Source organism: Larimichthys crocea, chromosome X, assembly GCF_000972845.2.
Source record: "Larimichthys crocea isolate SSNF chromosome X, L_crocea_2.0, whole genome shotgun sequence".
In the NCBI taxonomy this organism is placed as follows: domain Eukaryota; kingdom Metazoa; phylum Chordata; class Actinopteri; family Sciaenidae; genus Larimichthys; species Larimichthys crocea.
In genome coordinates, this window is record NC_040020.1 from 23,507,876 (window position 1) to 23,532,829 (window position 24,954).

The 24,954-nt window shown below is 43.2% G+C and overlaps 2 protein-coding genes across 8 annotated transcripts in view; one reads left to right on the plus strand and one right to left on the minus strand.

Annotated features, from left to right (window-relative positions):
• The window catches only part of tsc2 (TSC complex subunit 2), a 37,957-nt gene extending 25,397 nt beyond the window's left edge, over positions 1-12,560 (plus strand). For 4 of the 7 annotated variants that reach the window (XM_027283169.1, XM_019260942.2, XM_019260943.2 and 1 more), the window contains 17 exons: positions 1,295-1,435; positions 3,872-4,033; positions 4,147-4,305; positions 4,676-4,788; positions 5,978-6,220; positions 6,437-6,685; positions 7,015-7,104; positions 8,844-9,001; positions 9,082-9,689; positions 10,087-10,165; positions 10,249-10,335; positions 10,425-10,611; positions 10,708-10,847; positions 10,922-11,000; positions 11,094-11,185; positions 11,275-11,373; positions 11,486-11,653. In XM_027283169.1, the coding sequence (XP_027138970.1) occupies positions 1,295-1,435; positions 3,872-4,033; positions 4,147-4,305; positions 4,676-4,788; positions 5,978-6,220; positions 6,437-6,685; positions 7,015-7,104; positions 8,844-9,001; positions 9,082-9,689; positions 10,087-10,165; positions 10,249-10,335; positions 10,425-10,611; positions 10,708-10,847; positions 10,922-11,000; positions 11,094-11,185; positions 11,275-11,373; positions 11,486-11,653 (2,854 nt within the window). Of the gene's footprint in view, positions 1-1,294; positions 1,436-3,871; positions 4,034-4,146; positions 4,306-4,675; positions 4,789-5,977; positions 6,221-6,436; positions 6,686-7,014; positions 7,105-8,843; positions 9,002-9,081; positions 9,690-10,086; positions 10,166-10,248; positions 10,336-10,424; positions 10,612-10,707; positions 10,848-10,921; positions 11,001-11,093; positions 11,186-11,274; positions 11,374-11,485 lie in introns of all 7 variants that reach the window. The other 3 variants (XM_019260941.2, XM_019260940.2, XM_019260939.2) reach the window with 3 other exon arrangements.
• The window catches only part of pkd1a (polycystic kidney disease 1a), a 60,995-nt gene continuing 48,247 nt past the window's right edge, over positions 12,207-24,954 (minus strand). The window contains exons 41-56 of the mRNA XM_019260944.2: positions 24,820-24,933; positions 24,491-24,540; positions 23,906-24,120; positions 23,707-23,785; positions 23,441-23,556; positions 21,621-21,823; positions 21,044-21,238; positions 20,795-20,934; positions 20,223-20,353; positions 19,851-19,953; positions 19,599-19,724; positions 18,608-18,779; positions 18,221-18,511; positions 17,581-17,715; positions 15,793-16,119; positions 12,207-15,694 (exon numbers count right to left, since the gene is read on the minus strand). Coding sequence (XP_019116489.2) covers positions 14,624-15,694; positions 15,793-16,119; positions 17,581-17,715; positions 18,221-18,511; positions 18,608-18,779; positions 19,599-19,724; positions 19,851-19,953; positions 20,223-20,353; positions 20,795-20,934; positions 21,044-21,238; positions 21,621-21,823; positions 23,441-23,556; positions 23,707-23,785; positions 23,906-24,120; positions 24,491-24,540; positions 24,820-24,933 — 3,468 coding nt within the window. The 3' untranslated portion in view covers positions 12,207-14,623. The remainder of the gene's footprint in view (positions 15,695-15,792; positions 16,120-17,580; positions 17,716-18,220; positions 18,512-18,607; positions 18,780-19,598; positions 19,725-19,850; positions 19,954-20,222; positions 20,354-20,794; positions 20,935-21,043; positions 21,239-21,620; positions 21,824-23,440; positions 23,557-23,706; positions 23,786-23,905; positions 24,121-24,490; positions 24,541-24,819; positions 24,934-24,954) is intronic.

The following is a 24,954-nucleotide window of genomic DNA, read 5'->3' on the forward strand; positions in this document are numbered from 1 at the left end:
TCTGGATAAATCTATTAAACCGCTTCCCTTTTTCTAATCTGAGATTTGTTGCAGCTTTTTTATTAAATCCCTTCTCTTGCTCGGATGTGCAGTTACGCGTTTTAGGATACGGGAGGCGCAGCCTCTGTATACTACTTCTTTTTTTTTTTTTCAATATTTCTCCTGGGTCCCCCACATCTAATTTCAAGAAAACCTCATAACACCCTTGCTGCCATTGCAATCAAGCACACAACCTGTTACAGCTTTTCATAGTGACCCTGCTAACATCAGTTTCTACTGATCAACACACTGTTCATCATATTCATCATGTTTTCATTCATCCAGTGATCTGTCCTTGTGCTGCTCGTTGCCCACTGTTGGGTTGGAGTGCTGCATAGTCAGATTTCATATGAATAATTTCATATGAAATCTGACTTTTTTCACATTCACAAATGCACCTTTTGAATCTAGTGATGTACCAATAAGTACAATACTTAGAGACTTGTCTATCTAGTTTAGTCTATCATTGGCGCCCTCAGGGTCCAGACTTGCTGTGCTCCAACCCTCAGTTTTAACCCAGCGTTTCATTTTCAGTTGTGTGAGTTGTTTTTCTTGTGTTTTTAACTTCCATGATGTCAGGCCTGTGCTGAGTCCATCCCTACTATTTTAATTCTCCTGTACTATTCCTTGGCTTCTCTATGTACCTGCTGTGTGAAATAATGTTTATTTTGTTGCTCCTCCTGAATACTTCCTGTGTGTATTTTCTTTTCTGAGTAGCAGAAGCTCTTTTACCCTCTGCTGTAGCTTGTCTGTTTTTCTTTTTAGTCGATGTTTATCCTTTTTCTTTCTCCTCTTTTTCTTACTCCGCTCTCCTGTAATCTGATTCATAGTGTTCACTGCTGTTAATTTTCACCTTGTTTTGTTTTTCTTTCAATTCTTCATTTGACCCCTCCCCTGCCTCCTGCGATTGGGTGCTGCGTTGCGGTTGTGGTTTTGGGGGGTGGTCGTGTCATCCTGGATCCTTCCTACATTGCTCCTGGTCCCTCCCTTCTCCTCTGACCTTTGTGGCCTCATCCTCTGTACCCCGCCCTCTGTGTGCCGTTTGCCCTTTGCCCACCTCTTTTTGCTCTGGCGCTCGGGGGACGATTCCTGCTGTCCCCTGGTATTGCTCCACACACCACACTCTCTCCCTCCACACTCCCAAATCACCACCACCCTCACGATGACCCCCACCCCCTTACTGCCCACCGCCACCATATCGCCAACCCGGGCCTGTTCCCTTCGCCCTTCAACATGGGTACTCATCACTGCTCAGTCTGCGGGCAGCGAAAGTGGCGAAGGCGGCAGCGGCGGTAGCCAATAGCAGCAGCTCTCCAGTTAAAGAGCTGAGGGACCTGTCAGCAATGGACGCTTTCCGTTCCCGCAGCATCAGTGTCTCCGAACACGCGGTCCGCAGGTTAGAGAAGAGCCTTCTGGGTAACCAAACAAACAAACAACAACCCAACACTTGTTGCTTCCTCCATGGGATAGTTGATGGGGTGTAGGGTCATTGTCATGTGGGTCCGTTGGGCGGGCGTTGGGTGGTTTAAAGCCAGGAAACACCTGGAGTGGGTGGTGCATGCTGGGGGAAGGTTTGTGTGTCGACCTCTTTTTGTTTTGTTTTGGGCTGCGATCATACACGTGCTGTTTTAGATTTCATTTTTCATAATTTGTTTTTGCATGCACCGTTTGCAAAAGACATCAGAAAAAATGTTTTTCTGTTTGATTTTGCTCTAACACAGATTTTGCTTTTGTTTTAATTAACTTTTAATTTGTCTTTGGTTTGATTTTGTTTGATTTATTTATTTATTTATTTTTGGTCTGCTGGGTGTATTGCTGACTGGTTTTTATTGGCCCTAACAACAAATGAATGGCAGGAGGGAGTGGTGCAAAGCATGTGTATCCAAAGTGATGCGACAACAACCGCAATCTACAACTCTGCCTCCCTTTTCCTGATGGGAGGACACTTCTGCTTCCTCGGCCAGTGACAGGGACAACAGCAACACAACAGCTTTCTCTGCTTGCTTGACATATTTTTTGTTTCGCTCCACTCACAAACATACACTGTTCTGCTATGACCATGGCAATCTCCTTGTGTGGGATTTTAGGACTAGCTGGGCCGACGTTAACTTTTAAATGTTTGATTACAGACTCAGATCATTCCTATCACCACACACATATACATACAAACATCTGACTTATCTTCATGCCTTTATCTCTGCTTGGCTGACTCACTCAAGTGATTGACAGACGTATGATCTAACATTGCAGTTGTCAGTTGTGGCCACGAAATACATTACACCCCTCCTGCCCAACAGATGGCAGTAAAAACCCAGTACAAACTTCATGTATTTGAATTTAGAGTGAAACTTTATCAGATTAAACAACTGCAGTGTAGATCTGCTTAACCTGCTTCAGCTGCTACATGGCTGCAAATCTGCTATTTTCTTCAAACAGTTGGTTTTGTGTCTGTTGAATGTTTTTTTGAGTGACACCTAAGTGATGATTGAAGCCTGTGTCCTGGTAGACTTGTTTGACTTCAGACAACATGACCATGTTTTAAGTTTTTAGACTTAACTCAGTCAAAGCACTGAATTCTTATTAATTCCACAATATTCTGCTTTGTATCGTGTCAATTCAATGAAAGAATAGCAATGCGCCAATAGATAGAGGGCCGTGAACACAGCACGCAACATTTCATGGTCATGTTGTTTGACGTATATACGTGTTCAATAGATATTGTGGTGAAAAAATGAGTCATTGTCAGCAAAAGAATGGTAAGTATGAAATGTGTTTAACAGTTTTTTACACGCTGGGACTTGGTCTTGGTCTGACATTTTTGAACAAACCTGAATTAGATTTTACATTGAAGATGTAATCATAGATGTATGAAACCTTGAAAATATTTAATTTGAGACAGCTTCCTGTCAGACGGCCTTTCACCAAACTATTACAGTTGTGTTATGTTAACTGGAGATGGTTTCAGGGCTGACACAAATAAAGCTGATGCAGTTTACCATGATAGATACACCAAAGGCAGTAAATCATTCTCTTTATTCTTTATTCCCATAGTTGTTGTCTGACTCTATTATATTATATTAGATTAATTACAACAATCTGCCTATTTTATTTCCACCCCACTGTGAACAGAGACGCCACAGTTTTTTTCTTCTTTTTTTTTTTTTAATGTTTTCATTCTGAGTTTCTTTTTTTTTACCTCTGAGAAGAGCGCCAGCATGGTCTTCATTTTGGTGCTTTTAACCTGATTGTCCTGTGGAGCAGGCGGTAATGGTTGTTGTGGATACAAAGAGGTGCTGCTTACTCTACAGTGAATACTAATTAAGAAATTTGGCCGCAGTGGAGACATTAGCGCACAGTTAATAAAAGCATTCGCTCACAATCAGCTTCTACCCGCTGGGTTTTCTTCAGTCATGTCATGTGGCTTACTGGTGATCAAAACATGTTCCACCATTCGTTTCAGGCTCCTTCACAGAGCTTATTTACATTGAAGGAAAATAACCAGCGTGGTGTCACAGCTCATGAGGACACTTAGACCATGTCCCAGTGTGTATCTACGTTTATGTGTGTGAAAACAGTTGGTGTAATTGTTTATATACACACACATGGATGATGTGTGTACATAAATGATTGTGTTGCATGTGATATAGACTGAATCATGAACATTGGTGTGTTTGTGTGATTTTTATGATTCTTCCTGTCTCTGTATATTGGAGCTTGCATGTCTCCATGTGCACTAATTACATGTTAATATATACCTGGAGCCTGTGTGCCTCCCTCTTCCTCCTCTGGCCTTCTCACTGCTGTTTAACTATCGCTCTGATTCCTCCTGTAGAATGCACACCTCAACCACCACCTGCAGTCTGGGCTCGGCTGATGAAAACGCGGTCACTCAGGCAGACGAGGGGCTGAAGACAGTCCACCTGGAGCTCACGGAAACCTGTCTAGACATGATGGCACGATATGTCTTTTCAAACTTCTCCGCCCTGCCCAAGAGGTTGGCAAAGACTTTTTTTTTTTTAAATCAGTGTGTTTGGGTGTTGGTTGGCACTTCACAATGGTGAACGAGGCTGTAGCAGTCATGAATCTCACTTTCTTTTGTCCTTTCAGGTCTCCCATCGCAGAGTTCCTTTTGGCAGGGGGTCGCAGTATGACCTGGCTGGTTGGCAACAAGCTGGTGACCATAACAACCAGCGGAGGGGTCAGAACGCAAGCGCTGCTGGGGCTGGACATGGCTGAGCGGCTGGGAGGAGGAGGGGAAATGACGAGGTGAAGCATGCTCTTACACGGAGAATGACCCAAAAACATGAAATGATTTGGTTGGTCCAGACTGAAAATCTTGACAGCTATTGGATGGATTGAAATTATGCACAGAGATTCATGTTCTTTTGACTTTTCATTTAGCGTCATCAGGTCAACATTTCAGTTTGTCCGATACTTTATGACTGAACACTAAATGCTAAACTAAGATGGTGATCATGGTAAAGATTATACCTGCTAAACATCAGCATGAGAATACTGATGATGCATTTAGCTCTAAGCCCTTCTGTGTCTTCGTGCTACCTCACAATCTTGCTTGCATGGCTGCAGAAACTTGGCTCGCTGCTTTGTCATCTCGCTCTCTTTGTTGGTCTTACAGGTCCGATCCATCACTACACACCCGAATGACCAAAGAAGCTCCAGCCAAACTGGAGTCACAGTCAAGCCAGCAGCACAACAGAGCCACGCGCATACGAGTCCGCTCCATGTCAGGTAACAAGTATTCACCTGCATCCAATGACACACCAGCTTCTCTCTCCTTATTTCACACAACTCACTAACTTATTTAAAATATTGAAATATAAACATAGCATTAAGAAACCTTAGAGGGGTTTCTCAAAGACTGAGAGAAACATGGGCGAGGTGCCCCCCTTTTTTTACTTAAAATCCATGTAAAGTTAGAATGAATGTGTTCTGAGTTTGTCAGACCAAAAAAGAAAATGTTATTAACCACCCAGCCAAATTTGAATGATTAAAAATATTGACAAGTTTATGAAATTAGGTGTCAAAATCAGGTAAAAATTTGTTTCAGCTCCAGGACTGTGGTGGCGTGTCCACTGAATGTGAAAAACTGTTTTAACCTCTAACTCCACATTTCAGTAATGCATTGTTCAAAAGTCTTTTCACGTCTTTTCAGCAACTTTTTTCCAGCATATTTAATGTATTTTGAAAGAAATGCCCTTTACACAGTCTTTAACATAGTTTGTTCTATTCTTGGATACAGTACCTAGGATGGGATCATGATTGTTATTTGATCCCATAGAACTTAGACCATACAAACATTCCTGTATAATAACGTCTACATATCTACTAGTTAGCTAACAGTGATATTTCCCAGAGTCCGTTTTTCAGTGTGTGTGTTTTGAACAGTGGGTATAATGAGTTCCTGCTGTTTTGAAATGAGAAATAATCCGAAGCTGTTATCCTCCACAAATTTGCAGCCATGCTTTTATCTGTGCCCGCCTGTGTTATCTCATTGTAGACATCTCCGACATCTTAGACCGCAACCGACTTCACTCCTGTCTACATCTGATACATTTGATGTAAATGAAAATTTGTGTTATTATTTATCATTAGTCTATATCTGTTCCTACTACATTGGAAGGAAAATGAGATGGAAAATTACTTCATCAGTCTATCTGTACTTTGATTTTGTGTTACTGGATCTGCCTGGCATAAAGGATCATTTGGACCATGATCCTTTATGTCATTATAGTCTTTTTGTCCACATTATTTTCTCTCTGCACAGTACATAGCATGTCATTACTGTCTGATGTTCCATTATAGCTGACATTCATAATTAAAGAAAAATTGATGAGCTTCCTCTTTCAAACTGGCCTGAATAGGAGAGGACACAAATAATGATGGAGATGACCTTCTTGTCTCTCTCTGTCGATTCCAGGTGGACACGCTCTGCGTGCTGGTCCTGCTCAGAGTCTCAGTCCTCTGGTGTCACCCTCAGAGGGCGAGTTAGCTGCTCCGCTCTCTCCCCCCTCTGGTTCCACCCTGGATGGTCTGGGTCCTCCGTCCTCAACTTCTGCAGCCCCGTCTGCTCCCCCACCGCTCAAAGACAACCCGAGTCTCGCCGAGTTTGTCCCCATGCTCACGCAGGGCTGGGCAGAGATCTTCATTCGGAGACCGTCTGGTACGCAAAGTCTCTGAGGCTTGTGTAGCTGTGTGGTTGATTTTGGTCTTTATTAATATTGTTGAACTTGAGGCTCACATCATTTTCTAAAGCATGCAATGCACTTTTATGTAGGTTTTGTCCATTTAATTTATCAGTAAGCCCTTGTGTTGTCTTTATTTATCTAAAGTGTGTGTGTGTGTGTGTGTCTCTCTCTGTCTGTCTGTGTCGTCATAGGTAACACGAGCTGGCTGATGTGTCTGGAGAACCCACCCAGTCCCTTCTCCTCTGAACTCGGCAACATGCCGTTGCAGGAGCTCTCCAGTGTCCTCATGGCCATGGAAGGAGTGAAGGAGCCTCCTACCCAGACAGCCAGCGCTCCCGCCAGCACTGCTGCTCCTACACCAACCCCAGTCTCCGAGTCTCTAACCCAAGCACACAGCAGCGTCGGGGGGAAGGCAAACTTGATTCAGCGCTCCAACACCGGTGAGTCTGAGGAGAGAGAACTTGGATTTGCTTAGATCACTGCTTTGACATAATTTTGTTTTATGAGTCAAATATCTTTTTTTTTTCTCTTGCTCTGAGGCTCGCCTGCCTCCAATTATCTTCAAATTTACTCTTTCTTAACTTCATGATCTTTTTTCTCCACTCTTCCTTTCAATATTTTTCTCATTGCCTTTGAGATTTTTTCCCCCATGTTCTCATTAGTGTGTGTTTTTTTTTTCATCCTCACCACCATGCTGGTTTTGTGATTGGGCTGCGCTGTGTTATGTGGCGTCATGTGCCACCGACCTGTCGCTGCGTCCCGCCTGCAGTTGGCGGCTCTCTCTGGTCTCTAGGTTCGGGCTCTGCCCCCCCAGGCTCTCCAGCCCCTGGCAGGTTGCACAGGAGCATTTCCTGGGCAGGTACCGTCCACCACATGTGTGCCCCCCCCCTCCCCTCCAGAAACAACACCTGGTGTAGTGTATTTCTCCTCACTTGCACAATGCAGTGGTCTGCTAGCACAAACTGGAAACGATATCTGATCATCACATGGCTTTTATGATATCCCCTTTACTGTAAGTTAGAAATGTTGTCGGAGAAAGACTTACATTATCTCCTACCTGCTATTAACAGTGTAGGAAATAATGTTTCCCTAATAAATAGTTTGACATTTTGGGACTTATTCCCTTTTTTGATTGGATGAGATGATAGATATCCCTCTCCCGCTCCCATTCAATATGAAGCTGGACTCAGCAGTTGGTTAGCTTAGCATTGGTCAGCAGGTGGAAACTCTGTCCAAAGATAACAAAATCTGCCTACCTTGTCCTCACTAATTAAATCTTGTTTGTACAGAAAACTTAACATACATTTCATTGCATGTTTACTGCCATGCTATGCTAGACTATGCTATGCTAACTCTTTCCTGGCTCCAGCTTCAGTGACTTTTCTAAGTGTTGCTATGCAAACACACTGAGACTGAGTTGAATCCATTTTTTCATTTCATCCATCTCAAGTAAATGAGTTGTTTGTTGTGTTTTCCGTAATGTTGATCTTTTCGTTTAATTGTAACTGAGGGAATGTCTTTGTCCATTTTGCATCCCTCTCCGATCAGATAACTCAGTTGTGCTTAAGACCTGCTGTTTTGTACTCGAAACCTGTGCAAGTGAAGGAATTTAGTGTTCCTGCTTTTACCCATCAGTCCTCTATTAACACGGGAGGGGGGGTCCTCGCCAAGCGATGCTGACAACGTGCCTACACTTGGATCAGTCAGTCCAATGACACCGAAAGATGGATCATGATTTATTTTTTGACGCCTTCTGTGATCGGTTTTCCCTTTCTAATCATCTTCTCTAACTCTGTTGTCACTGAAATATACTCCCAAGTTGACCTTTTTAACCTTTGACCTTCTGATGTTATCAACAGGAAAGCCCAGACCTCATCCAACTAATATGCTCTTCCTTGCCTTACTGGTAGACCAGTGGGGCGATCAAGAAATTTACAGCGCAAGTTTTGACACTCAAGTGTCAAAGACACATAATGTTCACATATCTTTTCCTTCTTTTTCTCCTCCTCCTCCTCTTCCTCCTCCTCCTCCTCCTCCTCCGAGTGTTGGGAGAGTGTTATTTGGGAGGCGCAGCACTTTGAGGGCCTGGTCTGGGCTGCTGTTGCAGTAGCTGTGGTGTGTTTGGGCCGAGATAACCAAAAGCAAAACCAGCCAAACAGATGCATGCGTCCTGACTGGAAAAGTCAAGTAGATGAAGCAGTGATGGATAGAAGCTGCCTGCTGCATTGATCTTTGTCTTTGTCTCTGATCTCAGTGTTTGTAGGTTGGATTTACCTGAAGGTCGTGATCTTAATCTGTTCATGTTTGTGTCTACCCACCTGCCTTTGAGTTTGTTTAATCAACCTGAACCATGATTCATTTCACTTATTACGAACTTAAATGGAGAATGTGTGTGAGGTGTTAAAATTACTACTGACACCTGTAATGAAAGTGTTGATGTTTATTTTTGGGGGTCTTACACCTCTGTATGCTTTTATGTCTGTCTAACTAATAGTGGACAATGCTGTGTGTGGGTGTGGGTGTGGTTGGGTGGGGTTACTTCAGTTTGTGTATGTTGCCACCTGTAATCCACGTGGTTGTTGCTCTGTCCTGCTGTAGACTCTGTAGTGGTGCTGGAGGAGGGCTCAGGGGTTGCTGCCGCAAACACCCCATCTGATTGGCTGGAGAGTGAAGAGTTTGAGCCAATGCCCTCCGATCCCATCTTTATGTCTGCGGATAAGTTCACAAAGACCCCACCGCCCGGAACACTCAGCAGGGTGGGTAGTTGGTGTACTCTGGTGAATTCGGATCTTTTATAAGTCAGCTTCTTCTTAATCTTTTAATCTTTCTCCTTCAGTCCTCCTCCACCTCTAGTCAGGATGATGAAAAATCAACACTGGAGGAAGTAAGTGAAGGAGCTATTCCCATTGATCAGCCCACTCAAGGCCCATCCACCCCAGGCAGCCAAGGCCCTGAACTTCCGTTCCAGACCCACACTCAGTCCCAGGGTCACGGACTAAACAAGTCCAGCTCCTCCCCTGAGCTCCAAACCTTACCTGAAGCCTTCTCCAAGGCCGCTATGGAGTCTGAGACTGCTCCAGGAGACACGTCGTGGCCCAGAGCGCCCTCAGACGGCAAGCCTCAGCCCCAGCAGCCTACTTTTGAGAAAGAGAAGGTGGAGGGAAGTGCAGGGGGGGACGTTAATGGGGTTGGAGGTCAGAGTCAAGCGGGTGAAGGCCCAGGTGTAGTGTCATCTCAGAGTGGAGGAGCAAGGTTGAGGTTGGAGTTTCCAGCAGCACCGGCGCAACCTGGACCTATCTCCCCAGGCGGGGGTCACCGACCCCGTGGTCACACCATCTCTGTATCCGCCCCCTCCTCCAGGAGGGAGAGGAGGACCGAGAGGGACTCGTACCACAGTCGACCCGGACCCAGCAACACTGAGAAGATCTCTGGACTGAGCCCCAGGTACTACTGCAGCCTCTTTCTGCCGAATAAGTGACGCAATGTATCATCCCAACTCTGAAAGCTAATGTCAGCTCCACCGCTGTAATATAAAGTGGCAGCCTGCCAGTGAAGAATTTTAATTACAACCCAGTTTAAAATAGAAAGATTGTTTGTTTGAGGTGATCTGAAAGGGTGCGAGATTATCAGGTGCTTTCTAAAACCTGGAATGCAATATAATCTAAACGTAGCTGTGTGTTTTCTCATATTTTTATTACATTTCTTGATTCGTATTTTAATAACGCGTAGATATTTCTGAATATGATGCCTGTGGATCACACATCTGTGATCTGTGTTTTAAATATCTCGTGGGTTTTAACCTTTATTTCTGACACTGTCTACTTATTTCGTCCTCCACTAGCTTTGTCTTCCTCCAGCTCTACCACTCGCCTTTCTTTGGAAATGAAGCCAACAAGCCCCTGCTGCTGCCCAAAACTCAGGTTGGTTGACTTCTGGCTGGTGTGAAATCTGCACCCGTGGGTTTTTATACGCCGTTGTTTATAGTGTTTATTCTCTGTGGCAGGTGATTGACCGTGCTGTGAAGGTTCTGGACCAGATGCCTCCTTATGACACCCATAAGATCGGAGTGGTGTTTGTAGGAGCTGGTCAGGTGAGCGCACGACTGAGTGCTGCCTATATTGAATATTCCAGACAAATTATTCCTATACTCTCTGACTTCATCCTTTACACTCTCTTCAGGTTAGTAATGAGGTCGCCATCCTGTCAAATGAGTACGGTTCAAACAGATACGCTGCCTTCCTAACGGGCCTGGGCAAATTAATCCATCTGAAAGACTGCGACCCTGACCAGATCTTTCTCGGAGGACTCGACCAGTACGGAGACGACGGAGAGTTCACCTACTGCTGGCATGATGATATCATGCAGGGTGAGCTGAGCATGTGTCCGAGGGGAAAAGTGTCTCATTTATGCTAATTGAATAATCTTTTCCAGCATGCTTATTAATGAGATCGTGTCTCTGCAGCTATCTTCCATATAGCCACACTGATGCCAAACAGGGAGAGCGACAAGGGCTGCTGCAACAAGAAGCGTCACATCGGTAACGATTTTGTTATGGTGGTGTACAATGACTCTGGAGAGGAGTACAAACTGGGCACCATTAAGGTACGCGTGCACACATACGCATGCATTGTCAGTGTGTGAAATCTGCAGTATACTTACTTATGCTATCCCATCAGGGTCAGTTCAACTTTGTTGAAGTCATTATAAAACCACTGGATTATGAATGTAACCTGGTCACCCTACAATGCCGCAAAGGTGAGTTGATGTGTGTGTGTCTGTGTTTTTTTTTTCTGGTCTCGTTCCGTGTCGCTGTATTTAACTTACTTCTTATTTCTCTTGCATTTTCAGACCTGGAGGGGTTGGTAGACACAACAGTGGCAAAAATTGTTTCAGACCGCAATCTTCCACTCTTAGTCAGACAGATGGCTCTGCATGCAAATGTAAGTTTTCCCCTTATCTCTTCCTCTCACACCTCGTCACACACACACACTCACACACATACACTTCATTCCTCTTTGTCTACCTGCAGATGGCCTCTTTGGTGCATCAGTACAGAGCCAATCCCTCTGATGCTTATGCTTCAAAGTGGCTGGCCAGATTACGGCACATTAAGAGGATCAGGACCAGGGTAAGCAAAGCAGACAAAGAAATAAATCGTTCTCCTTCATCACTTCATGATATTTTTCAATTTCCCCCTCATAAATTTCATCCACCCTTGCCGTCTCTGTGCTCTGGCTCAGGCCCAGGAGGACATTCAGTCTCGCTCGACCCCCGGCATATCGCTGACCCAGGGACACACCCAGCAGAACAAGTCGTTTCAGCAGAGCACTCCAGCAGCAAATCCAGAAACCTCTGGGCAGAGGAAAAGACTTGTGTCAACAGTGGATGATTTCACAGATTTTGTTTGAGCAGACAAACACACACACACAGACGCACGCGCAAGACACGCACACACCTGCCTTAGAGCGGAGGTGAAGTTTACTTTCACCTCTCTGCGTGGGAGAAGTCAACATGACTTAGAACCGATCGGGACTTTGTATTGGAAAACCTACAAGCTTCATGGTATTATAAAGGCTTATTTTGTGATGAAGTATTGATACGTGAAGACAGTAATTACTGCATTTTTTTCAAAGATTTTTGAAATGCTAATGCTTTGCACTTTTAAGGTCTAATCAAAATGTTTCTGATGTGCAACATGAGTAAAGTTGTACAGAACACTACATTTGAGAGCAGGGTGTGTTTGTGTGTAAATATGTGTGTGGAATAAAGAGTAAACACGAAAAAGCTTTTGTGTTTGTGCTCTTTGAGTGACAGCTTGCAGATTGCAGACCATATACATGGCCGATTATATATACAGTATATGTGTATACACATCTATAGCAAAGTACAGGAGAATGACCATTATACTGTTTGATTTGACTGTTTGAACACTGGACACAATAACCATTTCATTATGCACAGTTCAGCTGTCAAACTCTTTATTTGACTTTGTCAAGTGCAAAAGCAGGAGACGTGCTACACTGCAAAATACAGATGAGATACAAAGAAGAGCGTAGACAAATGTTTCAAAGACAAACTTGTAAAACCAAAATGCATCGACCACACAAATGAGACAGCTAGAGGACAAGAAGGCTTTGGCACTACCTTGTTAACACTATACACAGAGCAGAGATATGAAGGCCAGTGGAGGTGTTAACTGTTGACTGCTGAACCTCCTGTGGTTTGTAAGTGGCATATTGTGAACAGAGATTTGTATTAAATAGATTGATAGCTTTGGCTGTAGTGCTTCAGTTAGACTGGAGAAATGTAAAAAAACAAACTGTGTGTAAGGGGGGGTTTGCAACACCAGTGCTTGACCTATACTTATGTCACTGAAGCAAACAAACAATACTGATCGTGAAAAGCAAAAATATATACACCACAAAGCACCAATATATACAGAAACATACACACACAGATGAAGTGGGACCTTTTTTTGTTGTGTAATGGTGGAGTTTGAGTGGAAGAGAGAGGAAAAAGGGGCTTCTTTGGTATGCCCGAAAGTACCTCTGAAACATCAGCCCTTTTTCATATCCTTTTTAAAAACTCATCACCGACACGAGTTTTTGGCTGTGAGAACGAAACTGAGGTCTAAAACAGGCTGAAAGTCAGTGGAATGATTTAACCACAAAATAATAAAATTTCCTTAGATTATTAAAAGCACCTACTTTGCCCCCTAGTTTTGGTTTTTCTGGTTGTTTTTCTAGGTTTTGGGGAAAAAAAAGGTGGGTTCCCTGAGATCTGCCCACTGGACACAGGAAGTACGTAAGTTGATCAAAATAAGACATAAAATAACAACAACACAACTACTAACTATGGCTTCAACACCTTGATAATACTTATTAGGATGCTTCTATAATGTAACTTTTAAGATATGAAATGAAAACTTGACACATGAGTGTTAAATATGGCATTGGATATCAGCTCCGTTAGGAAATAAAGTGCTAAGTACAAAATTAATGAATTAATTACTTGACATGGTAAAAAAAAAACAAAAGAAAACTTGGAATGCATAAATGATGCAAAAGCTTTGGCAACGTTTATAGTTAAGATACAGTATGAGTGAAGCTTTCTCTATTGGTTTGGACACCAAGCTTATTATTTTACACCACACCTCACCAAGAAACAATCTGCAACAATCAGAACAAAAAAGTGCTTTTAAATCACAACCATATTGAACACAACACATTAAAAAATACATTTTGAAAATCAGACTGGGGAGTCATTATAGCTTTATGATGGGAGAACATGTGACTGTTTGATCCTGAATAAGCAAAAGCCAAATCCTTACTCTACAACCAAACTTCTCCACTGAGCACCATCTTCATCCTTCTTTGTCTTTCACTCTTCATGCTAACACCCCTACTTGGTTCTGTGCTACTACCACTTGCTGCGCCTCTTCCATGTCGCTCCTTGTATCGTTTTAATTTCTCCATACTAGACTTTGTATATCTGCACCCTGAAGAACAGGCTGCTGGGATCCCAACAACCTCATGTGTGTGTGTGTGTGTGTGTGTGTGTGTGTGTGTGTGTATGCGTGTATGCTTGATTTTGTTTGTTTTTGTTGTACCTCAGTGGGCTGAAGTGTGCGGCACATTAGCGTGTCTGTACCTACAGTGTTATTTCTATGCATGTGTGTACCTGCGTGTGCGTATATCTGTGGATCCATTAAAAAAAAGAAAAGAAAAAAAAAAAGATTATTTTCAGACCGGCCACAAACAGTACCCATGGTGACCAAAATATAAAATATAAAAATATGTAGACAGACAACAATAACTGAGAAATGGACACAATTTTTCTGAGATACACAAAAAGACTGATTGCATTGTCTGCTTTCAGTTGGTTAAGTCCTCAGGTGAGCACGTTCATGTGCTCTTGTCAGTGACCCCCACGTGACCTCCAGGGTCACGCGGGATCGGGGATCAGTTTTAGTCTGGGGGGAAATAAAGAATAGGAGTATTTCAATGTTATTCAATATTTTCAATGTTGACTAAACCAGCTCAGTTAGCATCTGGTGGCCTGCACCTTGTTTCTTGAGAGAACTGAACAGGGCTTTGGACGGATCACTGCTTATAAACCTGCAAAGTCTCATTTTATTGCTTTCTGTTCATCTTTCAAAACCCCAAACTGACCGTCTCTGTGATTCTTCTTGTTTCCTTCCTGTGCTTGTTTCTCTTACTTTCCCATCTATTGTTTTCTCTTCTTTCCCTGGGTTTAGAGAGGGGCACCTGGGGACAAAACCAGCTGGCCCCGTCCTCCTCTCGTCCTTAACCCAACATTTACTCTCGCATTCTTTTTCTCCAACTTTCACTTGTGTTTGTCCATCTTTCCAGAGTCCTTCAGGATTTGGGGTGTCCAGGGCCGTGCCTGTCTAGGTTGGGATGCACCTTGTTCTTGAGGGGTGGGGGTTTGCGTTTTCGCTTGCGTGTAGGAATGGTGGTAGTGTGAGCTGGGTGGTTGAACAAGCTGGAGGAAGTGAGGGTCTCTCTCTCTGTTGGTGGGTCCCAGTCCCGGCTAATGGGTGTAGTGGCAGGGGTAGATGGCAAGGAAGGGGTAAGTGCAGGGGTACATGGAGGTGCAGTGGGTGTTTTGGGCAGTGGGATGTGGGAAGATGGAGTGTTTACTGATGAGACAGGGAGAGAGGATGAGTCAGGGGCAGATTTATCTGTGACTGGTGTAGGTGGAGGTGCGCTGACTGAAGGTTTGGCTGATGATTGAGGAGCAGGTGTGTGTGTAGTGGCAGAAGTTGGTCTGGGCTTTAAAAAAGGAACAGGTGTAGCTGCTAGAGTCTTTCTGGGGTTGGCAACAGTGTTTCCAGAATCCTTTGGAGGTTCACTTCTATCCGTCTTTTTCCCCTTTTTGCTCCCTTTGTGTTTTTCTTTGCCACTCTTTCGTTCTCTCCATGCGGCAGAGTCCTTGTCCTCCCCCTTTGCTCTCTGTCCTCCCTCACTCCTCCCTCCCTGCCCACCACCTCCTCTCTCTCTCCCTCTACGCCTCCTTTTCCTCTGGGCTCGCTCCAGTCTGCACTCAATGTGGTACAGATCCTCTGTTGCCATGGTGACACGGTCAAGCTGTTGCAGCAGGGCGTCAAGGGTGGGGAGGAGCCTCCTCAGAGAGGCTTCAGTCTCTGCTCTCTCCCTCCAGCTGGTACTACCCATCACCACTCCCGGACCAAGCCCCAAACCCAGGCCCAGCCCGAGTCCCAGGCCGATCCCCGGGGCTTCTGTCAGGCTGCAAGGGCTGGAGGAGGCTGGTCGCCACGAGGCCTCAGAGCCTGCATCTACACTGTCTGGGGTGGGAGGCGAGTCGGGACCGTCCAGCGGTGGCAAGCACAGGGACTTACAGTCGCTGGTGGAGGATGAACGAGACGGTGGGAGCTCCATACCCTCGAAACGCACCTTATGACGAAACTGAGGATGAAAGAGGACAAAAGAGTACATTTCAAAAAGACTAGATACAACTATTGAGTTTCTTCCCAGAACAGGTAGATATGAAACAGGACATGTACCTCCTTGGCCCTGCTGAGTCCCATCCACATTTTGAGTCGTCTGAGGAACAGCTCAACCATCTCGTAGTCTTGGAGATCCACAGCAGGACGGTACAGCTCTGCCCGTGCGCGCCGGTAATTTCTCAGTAACACAGAAGTAACCAGCCACAGCAACACCAGCCGAAGTATCGCGAAGCTTGCGTGAAACACCAGCGAGGAGATGGTGCTAGAGGGACCCGTGGTGGTCCAGCTAGGACGCCATGATAGCAGACCACGTCCACCGGCACCCAACAAAGACAGACAAGCAGAGCTCACACTGCCGTAGCCGTCCAGTACAGAGTGGAAGAGCTGGAGTCAAGGAGACAGAGGAAGGAAAGTTTAAAACAGGCAACACTGGACAAATCTAAAAAAGTGAAAGCTGTCGTTTGTCAGCTTACAGCAGCTTATTTTACTGCTCCGTGCGTTCATCTGGGTCAAAATATACAGTAGCAGAATCATACTTTACTTTTGAGAATTTTTAAATGGAAGACACAATCCATCTCTAATAGCTACAAGATGTTGACTAGCTTATCTGAAACTCACATTCCAAAGAAAGAAGGAAAGAGAATTTGTGACAAAAAAGAGATGTGTTATGTTTGTGTCTGTGTGTCTCTTCTCCTCAAAGTGATGGTGTATAAATGTTGTGGAAAAAAAAAAAAAAAAGAAAAAGAAAAAGTTGTCTAAAGTGAAATTTTAACCCGATGACGTAAAGTTCCAGTATTTGTTGCTCTGGTTTTAAAGCTGCTGGTTAGAGCTGCGTTTTGCAAAGTTAAGTTCGGAAATAGGTTACAGATGTGGTCTAATGAATGAAGGCTACTTTTTGAAACAAGGTTTCTCACATTTCTACTTAAAATAACCATTGGTCGGGACGGTGTTTAGCTCAGTTGGTAGAGCAGCTGCCCCATGTGTGAAGGCTCAGTCCTTGCTGTGGAAGCTCAGGGTTTCGAATCTGACCTGTGGCTCTTTCCTGCATGTCATTCCCCATCTCTCTCTCTCCACTTTATCAAATAAAGATTGAAAAGGCCAAAAAAACAAAAACATCAGTCATATTCAAATTCTAGTGGAGAACTGTGGAGAAGAGGGAAGGCTCACTGGTGAACGTGTTCTGTAATCTTTCTCTGGCATTATATATGTTATCCTCAAAATGAGGTAAATTAGGTAATCAGGTATGTTGTCATATTGTCATATTGTGGTACAGGGGTGCAGTTAGCACTGTTGCCTTTACAGCACAACGGTTCTTGGTTTGAACCTCGGCTGAGGTCTTTCTGTGTGGAGTTTGCATGTTCTCCCCGTGTCTGTGTGGGTTCTCTCCGGGTACTCCAGCTTCCTCCCAATGCCCTTCATAGGTTACATGGTGACTCTAAATTGCCCGTAGGTGTAAATGTGAGTGTAAATGGTTGTTTGTCTCTCTGTGTGAGTATCTGTGATGGGCTGGCAACTTGTCCAGGGTGTACCCTGCCTCTCGCCCTAAATCAGCTGGGATAGGCTCCAGCCCCACCGTGACCCTGATGAGAATACGCGGTTACAGATGATGGATGGATGTTGTCATACTGTCACCCGCTAAAGTGAAGGCTCATTGCTGTTTGTCATTGATTGTAAAGAAGTAAGCACGACAATGAAACACTTACTGGACAGACTGAAGCAAAATGTGGGCTGGATGAGGTTTGGTTTTGGCACATTGTGTATTATATTAATGTTTACATTATGTTGTGTGTGGGAGAGGCTCAGCGAGAGAGGAACAGAAGGAACAGACAAGAGAAAAAGTCTGACCAGGTGTCCTGTGTGTGAGTAAGCCAGCACCAACAGCAGTAAGGCCAGGGAGACTCCCAGCAGCTCCCAGACTGAGCGCCGCAGAGCTCTGCCAAACACAGCCCACTCTCGGAGGAACCGCAACTGGTGGGATGCCTGGATGACCAGATAGAGAGAGAGAGAGGGGGAGAACATTTTTAAATGGAACCTTCCAATTTATTACAACTTGGACCATGTTTTTTAGAGTTTTGGCCACCAGAGAAGCAAGATCACCAGCTGTTACATTTATTAATCTGATACTTTTGTCCAGATACTTGCATTTTACATGATCTATACACATTGGGAACAATTTAGGGCTTCACTGGGGTCGTGCATACAACTACAGCAAGTACTATAGGTTGGACTAAGAAGTTAGTGTTTACAAGAATGCAGCTATTTTCCTTACCACCTAATCACATGAAAAAAATAACTACCCTCTCTGTGGCACTCAGCTTTAAGGTCATTTGTTCTTACTGAATATGTCAATCTTTGGGTCACAAATATATAGTTTAATTGTCAAAAAGGCTTAATAATGTAGCCGACAACTTAAAAAATATATGAAAATTGTAGAAAAAAGATATAATTAGAGTTAGCTTTGCTTCCCTTGGCCTTTCCCTTTTACCTTGAGCACCAGTATGAACAGCAGCAAGGCGGACATGACTGTGTACATCTGACTTTGTCTGGCCAGAGGGTAGAAGTCTGTGAAAGTGTCCCGCGGGTGCTTCAGGTGCGACGCCCACTGCTGCGTGGCCATGGTGCAGCGGCTCAGGTGCAGCCCACACACAGACGCCGCCAGAGCCAGTTTGCAGATGCCCAGGAGCCTCCAGGCCGACAACAAGTACACATAACCTTCTCTGATGAAACCCAAGATCCCCCGCACCAGGAAATACAACACCAGGGCGAGGAGAACAATCTGGAAAACAGGAAACCACAAAGCTAAAATGGTTAGTTGCCAACAAGGACAGGGGAAAGGATTCGGGTGTGGGAGGTCGGTAGATTTTGAACTTACCATGAGAAGGAGCTGCAGGTCCAGGCCTGTGATTGGCCATAGACTTATGACAAGGAGCTCAAAGCTGGACTGGGCACGCTCAGAAACTGGAAACTCAAACAGGAAGGAGAAGACCGCCAGGAGGTTTGTGTTGATGTTGTAGAGCGAGAACTCCACAAACACAGCACGGGTTCTGTGAACACACACACACACACACACACACACAAAGAAATACACACTTAATGGACTGTGATAAGATCAGGAGTCGAGATATTTCACTCCCTGTTTTGGTTACCTCTCTGTTTTGGAACCAATTTTAATATTTTATTGATCTTATTTAAGATGAGTGTTTCTATCACAGGACGTTTCATTTCATATGAGAAATAACTAACTCAGTTTTTTTAAAAACACACAGTTAAGTGTGCCGTTAGAGACCTCCGCCACACTTTTTATTGACTTTTCAGTTGCTCCCCTCTGAATATTTGCAACCTAATACCAAATGTGGTAACAGGATTAAGCTTTTGTTTATCCCATCCGTTATTACTCTCAGAACAATTGCTGAAAGACGGCCCACATTCTTAGCACATTCTTTACTGAATTGTTTTCTAGCTTTTATTTGAATGTTTTCATGTGCAACTTTTTGTCGACTGCAGGCTGCAAGACAAACTGCACTTCAGGGAGAATCAAATTCCACTCCAGATTTTTAAGGAATTTTAGGCCACGAGTATGCATAATTCTGTTTTGTTTTATTATTGTGAAATAGTGTGTACATGCACATTGGTTTCTACTCCCTTGCATCCGGCCCCTTGACTTTGGTGAGTGAGATCAGTTAGTAAACTCCTCTTAAACTTACATAAACTTGGGGTGAAAGGGCATAAAAATACTAGATAATAGAGTTTTTATTGATTTTATTGCCTTGACCTGTTATGTATTTATTTTCTGGCAATGCAATGGGGGTGTTTTTAGGAGTTTTTTTCTACTGTTTTCTATCCTGTCTTCCCATGTTCACTACCTGTAGTCGAGCCAGTGCAGCTGCTGCAGCTGCTGTAGGGAGGAAGACGCCTCCACCAGGCTTCTGTTCAGCTGGTGCACAACATCTCTGCTGTTATTCACCCCCACCTGACCTAAACGCCACACCCTAGAAAAACAAGAGGGAGTAGACACAGAGGAGAAAACATAGACATATTAATGACAACCAAATGTTAAACAGATACTCAATCTGACCTACAAGTTGACTGAGGCAGGTTTTCAAACCTCTCCTTACCAGTTTGTGTCGCGAGCCCTGAAAGCAGTGAAGTTCTCGGCACCTTTAACTGGAGATGTAACCCAACCCTTTCCCCAGATACTGTCTCCTGTCCTGGAATCACCTGCAAGTGGAACAAAGTCAAGTTTTAACAAGATCAAATTGAAAATTAAATTGCAATAATTTATAACTTCTCCCAAGTTCAGCAAGCAGATGTCCAGAAATGGTAATAATAATGTCCACTGGAGTAGCAGTTTCTCTTTGTCTTTGTCTGCAAAGAAAATCCAATCTCCAAAAACATATATTTTTCATGTGCTCAGAGCAGACTCAAGCCAAGTTAGCCAAGTTCTCTGTCAGATCAATGGAAAGACAGTAACCACATTTCAATCTCACCTGGTGTGTCATGGATTTGACGGAGCCTCAATGTGCCGAGTAACACACTTCCTGTGTCTCTCAAGAGGGCAGAGTCATCCAGTAGCCGTGGCAACAGGGACTCATTCAGCCACACCAGGATATCATCTCGGCTACAAGAAAAAAAAAATAAAATAAAGATTTAGAAAAATACATATACATTGTGTGTTCGTCATGTGCAACATTAGTGGACAAAAAAAAGTGTGCGCACAGGATGACTAAAAGACTCTCTGGATCTGTTTTATTTTAAATAAACAAGAGTTATAGACACAGTTTGCTTGAACCAATTTTTTCCACTCTTGTTCTATTTTGGTTTGAATACAATAACACACCCAGCTCAAGTCTTAAAAGCACACAGGGGAGAAAACTGGGGCTCAGTCAGTTTTTTTTTTAATAATTTCAAACTGTGTTTGCCTAAAAAGTCCTGCAAGTAGACAAGCAGGAGTCGCTCTGGAAAATTGTGATGCTAAACTTAAAAGGTCTGAGTTAATGTGTTCCATTGATTTGATTGCACCACCAAAATATCTTCAATTTATCTGTGTGCGTGCGTATACCTGCTGATGTTGTGGTAATCAGGTGTGTGTAGTGCTTGTTGCAGCTGAGTGCGCAGTCTCAGGCCGTGTGTGTCTTTGGCCGAGTCAGAGTAGTTGAGAAGCAAGACCACCAACAGGAAAAACATGTAAACCAGGAAGTTCTGAAAATCAGAGCCAACAATTTGGTTAACAAATAGAGCCGTACAACAACAACATGGTAAAGATGAAGAGACTTTTTTAACTTTGCGTGTGCATGTCTTTCTGGCTCACCTTCAACATGGTGTGCAGCATGTGGACCTTGCGGGCTTGGTGTCGAGCCTGGGACAGAGCGAAGCCTTGTGGCGGTCTCACCCTGGGGACCCGTTGGACCACTCTCTCCACCCGGGGGAACTCCACCAGTACATCCTGGTCCTCCGGACGCAGACGTTGCACACATACTACGTAATAAACTGCCTCACAAAACACCTGTGGGACAGAGCGGGCAGGACGACGGAGCCGTTAGGGCTTGGGAACTTGTGAAAACATGACAAACTAAATTGAGAAGTGTTTACATAACTGCAGCCAAATGGGAGTTTAGTGAGAAGATGTTTTGGGTGTGTATTCCAGAGCAGACTGTCTGCGTTTCAGCTTTCACACATTTTTAAATCATCTTTAGTGTTTCAGTTTTGTATTTTTTAAATCTATGTTTTTTCTGGCCACATGGGGGCAGCACAACAAGCTCTAAACACAATATCAACTTATAAAGTTGTTACTGCGAATTGTATATTTAAAAACGTGAAACACAATGTAAATACAGAAAATACTACATGAACTAGCATCTCCAATAAGAAATGTGCATTGCGTGTACCTTAATTGGCTCCAACAGCAGGCAGGAGCACAAGAAACTGGCGAAACAGGAGATGAGCCACATCATGGCCACATTTTGACTCAACCCGTGGCCCGCCCAAATGGAAACACTGCTGGCCAGAGCGATCCCCGCCCAGCTGCCCCACAGGGCGGCACGTCCACACCAGGGAGGAAACCGTCTGGGACGACACACGTCTGTGACAACTGGAGAGGAAGAGGAAGGATCCAGGGATGGAGGGATTTAAAACAATTTTGTGAGAGGAAATACTGACGAAAAGTGAAATGAAAGAACCAGAGAGGAGATGAAGGTCCCAGAGATAAAACAATGATCAGACAATAAAAAGTCAAACATAAAGGCTGAGACCTCTAAGAGTATATCATTTTTTAATTCGCAGTATTAACTATTTAAATGTAGAGGATTTGCATTTTAATAGTTTTTCTGAAGGCTTTGAAGGTCATTTGACACTCCCCTAAGTAAGTTCTAGTCTTGTCAAGTAGCCACAAAGCCATATGTGATGAATAACATTTCTCACAAATCAATCAAGTTCCAAGAATAAATCATGTCTAAACGAACTTTAGACTGAGACGAGATGAGACAAGTGTCAAGCTCAATTATTTCTCTCTTGGACAACAAAGGATTTGTTTTGCTTATTAAACATACAGGCACCAAAATGAAAGCATGATGGATATACTCACATCAAATGATGGATATGGATATACTCACATCAAAACATAACTATAATGTCTCAGACACAGAGCCGCCAGCACTGGGCTCATTACTGAATAAAAGTAACACAGTCTCACTCACTAATAATCTTTCTTCTTTACCTAATGAGTTACAAGTCTTAAAGTCATAAAAGAAAAAGAAAAAATATATATATTTACATGTCACTAATCCAGCCAAAGAGCAAAGCATGCAGAGCAACAGCATAACAGTTTGCACATAATTGATCTATGAGGGAAAACAACTTTCGGATGACCTTTTACAAAGAAATACAAATGGATTTCTTTGTAATGACCTTTTTGATGTGATGGTTTTCAAGATTCCAGTAATTGGCAGAGGAAAGGTGTTTTTGCACCTATATTCAAATTATAATCGACTGGACGACCTTGCTGTCATTTTGCTTGATAAAATAATCTTGAACAAATGTAGCAGGAAAAAACAAGGAGAAATTACAGAACTGCTAACTTTTCTTGTCAACTGAGACAACAACAATACAGACCTGGGCTAAAAGTTATCAAACTGATTATACTTACTTACTTACTTAGCTTAAAAATAAAAAAATAAAAGTTATTTATCACATTTTTTACTTTTTTATTTAAGAGGACCAGAGGACTCACTTGTATGTTTTGGTGTAATTGTGCAAAATGTCATTGTTTATTATTTTGTGCATTTAATTTAAACATTTGATTGGACACTACACCACTTTTCTTTAATTTATCAAACAACAAGAATAAAGCTCTGGCACCAATTATGTTTTCAGTCACTTTCCATACATATTTATAATATACATTTATTGTGTACAATGTGAAAGAAATCACACGTATCTTCCATCAACAGAATTTTGTTTGGTTTTATTCTTGTTTCCATTTCTTTCCAATTTTCTATCCATTAACCCAAATGTATGTATTATAAATATATTGTATTGCTACTGGAGGTATTAGGATTTCACACAAATAACATTAACTCTTATTTTTTTTTAATTTGAGGGGATTTTTGTTAAATGTTAAATTAATTTTAATTGGCAGTTGAAACTTATATTTACGTGATGTCGCCACACACACACACACACACACATACACACACACACAGACACACACCTGTATTTGATGTGAAAGCTGTTTTTGGTGGGTCTCTTCTCACAGATTCAAGAGGAAGAGGCTCATTCAGCTTCTGGAGAAGAATCACTTCAGTCTTATCTCCGAAAATGCTTGACCTGACACACACACACCACACCACACACAAAGAAAAGAAAATAAATCCTGAGTAAATCCACAAATGTTTCGAGTAAAGCTGGTAAGTCCATTCAATTTCACACAAGCACAGTGAAACATGATCAAATTTCCCGTTCAGGGATCAAACTTACAGGTCAGCCATCTCACTTTCATCTGCCTGAGGGAAGAAGTTCTGTCCATCTGTCAGGATGTGTTTGATCAGATCCTCGTCTGTGAGTGAGAGGCAACAGTTTGAACTCTCATTTCACACAGTGTAATGAAACATATGCTTTATATCCTCAATAAACTGAGTAATTGTTACTGGTTTAACAGCCTCCCTCCTGTAGTTACCTGAGGAAGTGAAATGCTTGTTGCGTTGATCAGTGCCCTCCTCATCATCAGGGTTAAAGGTCATGTCGACACCCAGGTGCCTGCTGCCCTGACCCCTCTTCAGCCTGGGCAACCCTGCACCATGCCCAGCCCCTCCAACTACGGACACATCACTCAACAGGTCCGGCCAATCCCTGTCCTCCATCTCCTCCTCTGCCATGCCCCAACTCTCCATGCTGAAGTACACAGTGAGACATGTTTCAGACAATGATTCAGTTTCTCTCTCAAAGCCACCCAAACAATCGAATTTCTCAGGGGATGATAATGATCTTGTAATAGCGCAAGCTGAGACAACTATGGCTTTTGGGTTTAGAGTTGTTTTCACAGAGACGCCAATATAAAAACACTTTTGATCTTTTCTGTCTCTTATAGAACTCAATACTCTCAATTACCCCCCCCCCCTTTTTTATTTTTTATGCTCTTTATTCTTGTATTCTCTCTTATCCCCGACTCGTCTGACAGCTGGCAATTCACTTGGCATTTATCTTCCAATAAGTAAAGTCATGCATTATCTATAAATACTGTCATGGCAACGGACTAACTCACCTTTTGGTTGATGGCGTAGGCAAATCCACATTGGTTTCTTCTGAGTTAGTCTGGGAAACAGAAAGGGATGGATGCATAGATAGAGGGATGGAAGCATTGATAGATAGATTGAGAGAAAGAAAGACACAGATACACTAATGATCTCACAAGGGAAAAGCATTAAACATTTCTTGGCTCGATGTACCATTCATTTTTTATCTTAAACAATCACCAGCCAGCGATTGTTTTAATTTATTATTCATTTTACGATAAATTAAAAAGAATACATCTGTATGAATATCAGGCATGATTATATATATCTATTTCTGTCTTTCCCAGTGAGACTCTACCTCGCCATTAAAAAAGAGGAAGGAACTTCCAGCCATTGAGTTATCCAGGAAGTCATCAATTTCCACCGACTCCTGGTCTGTCCCTTGTGGTGGCACCTGCTCCACAGACACACACTAACGTTCACAGACACAAAG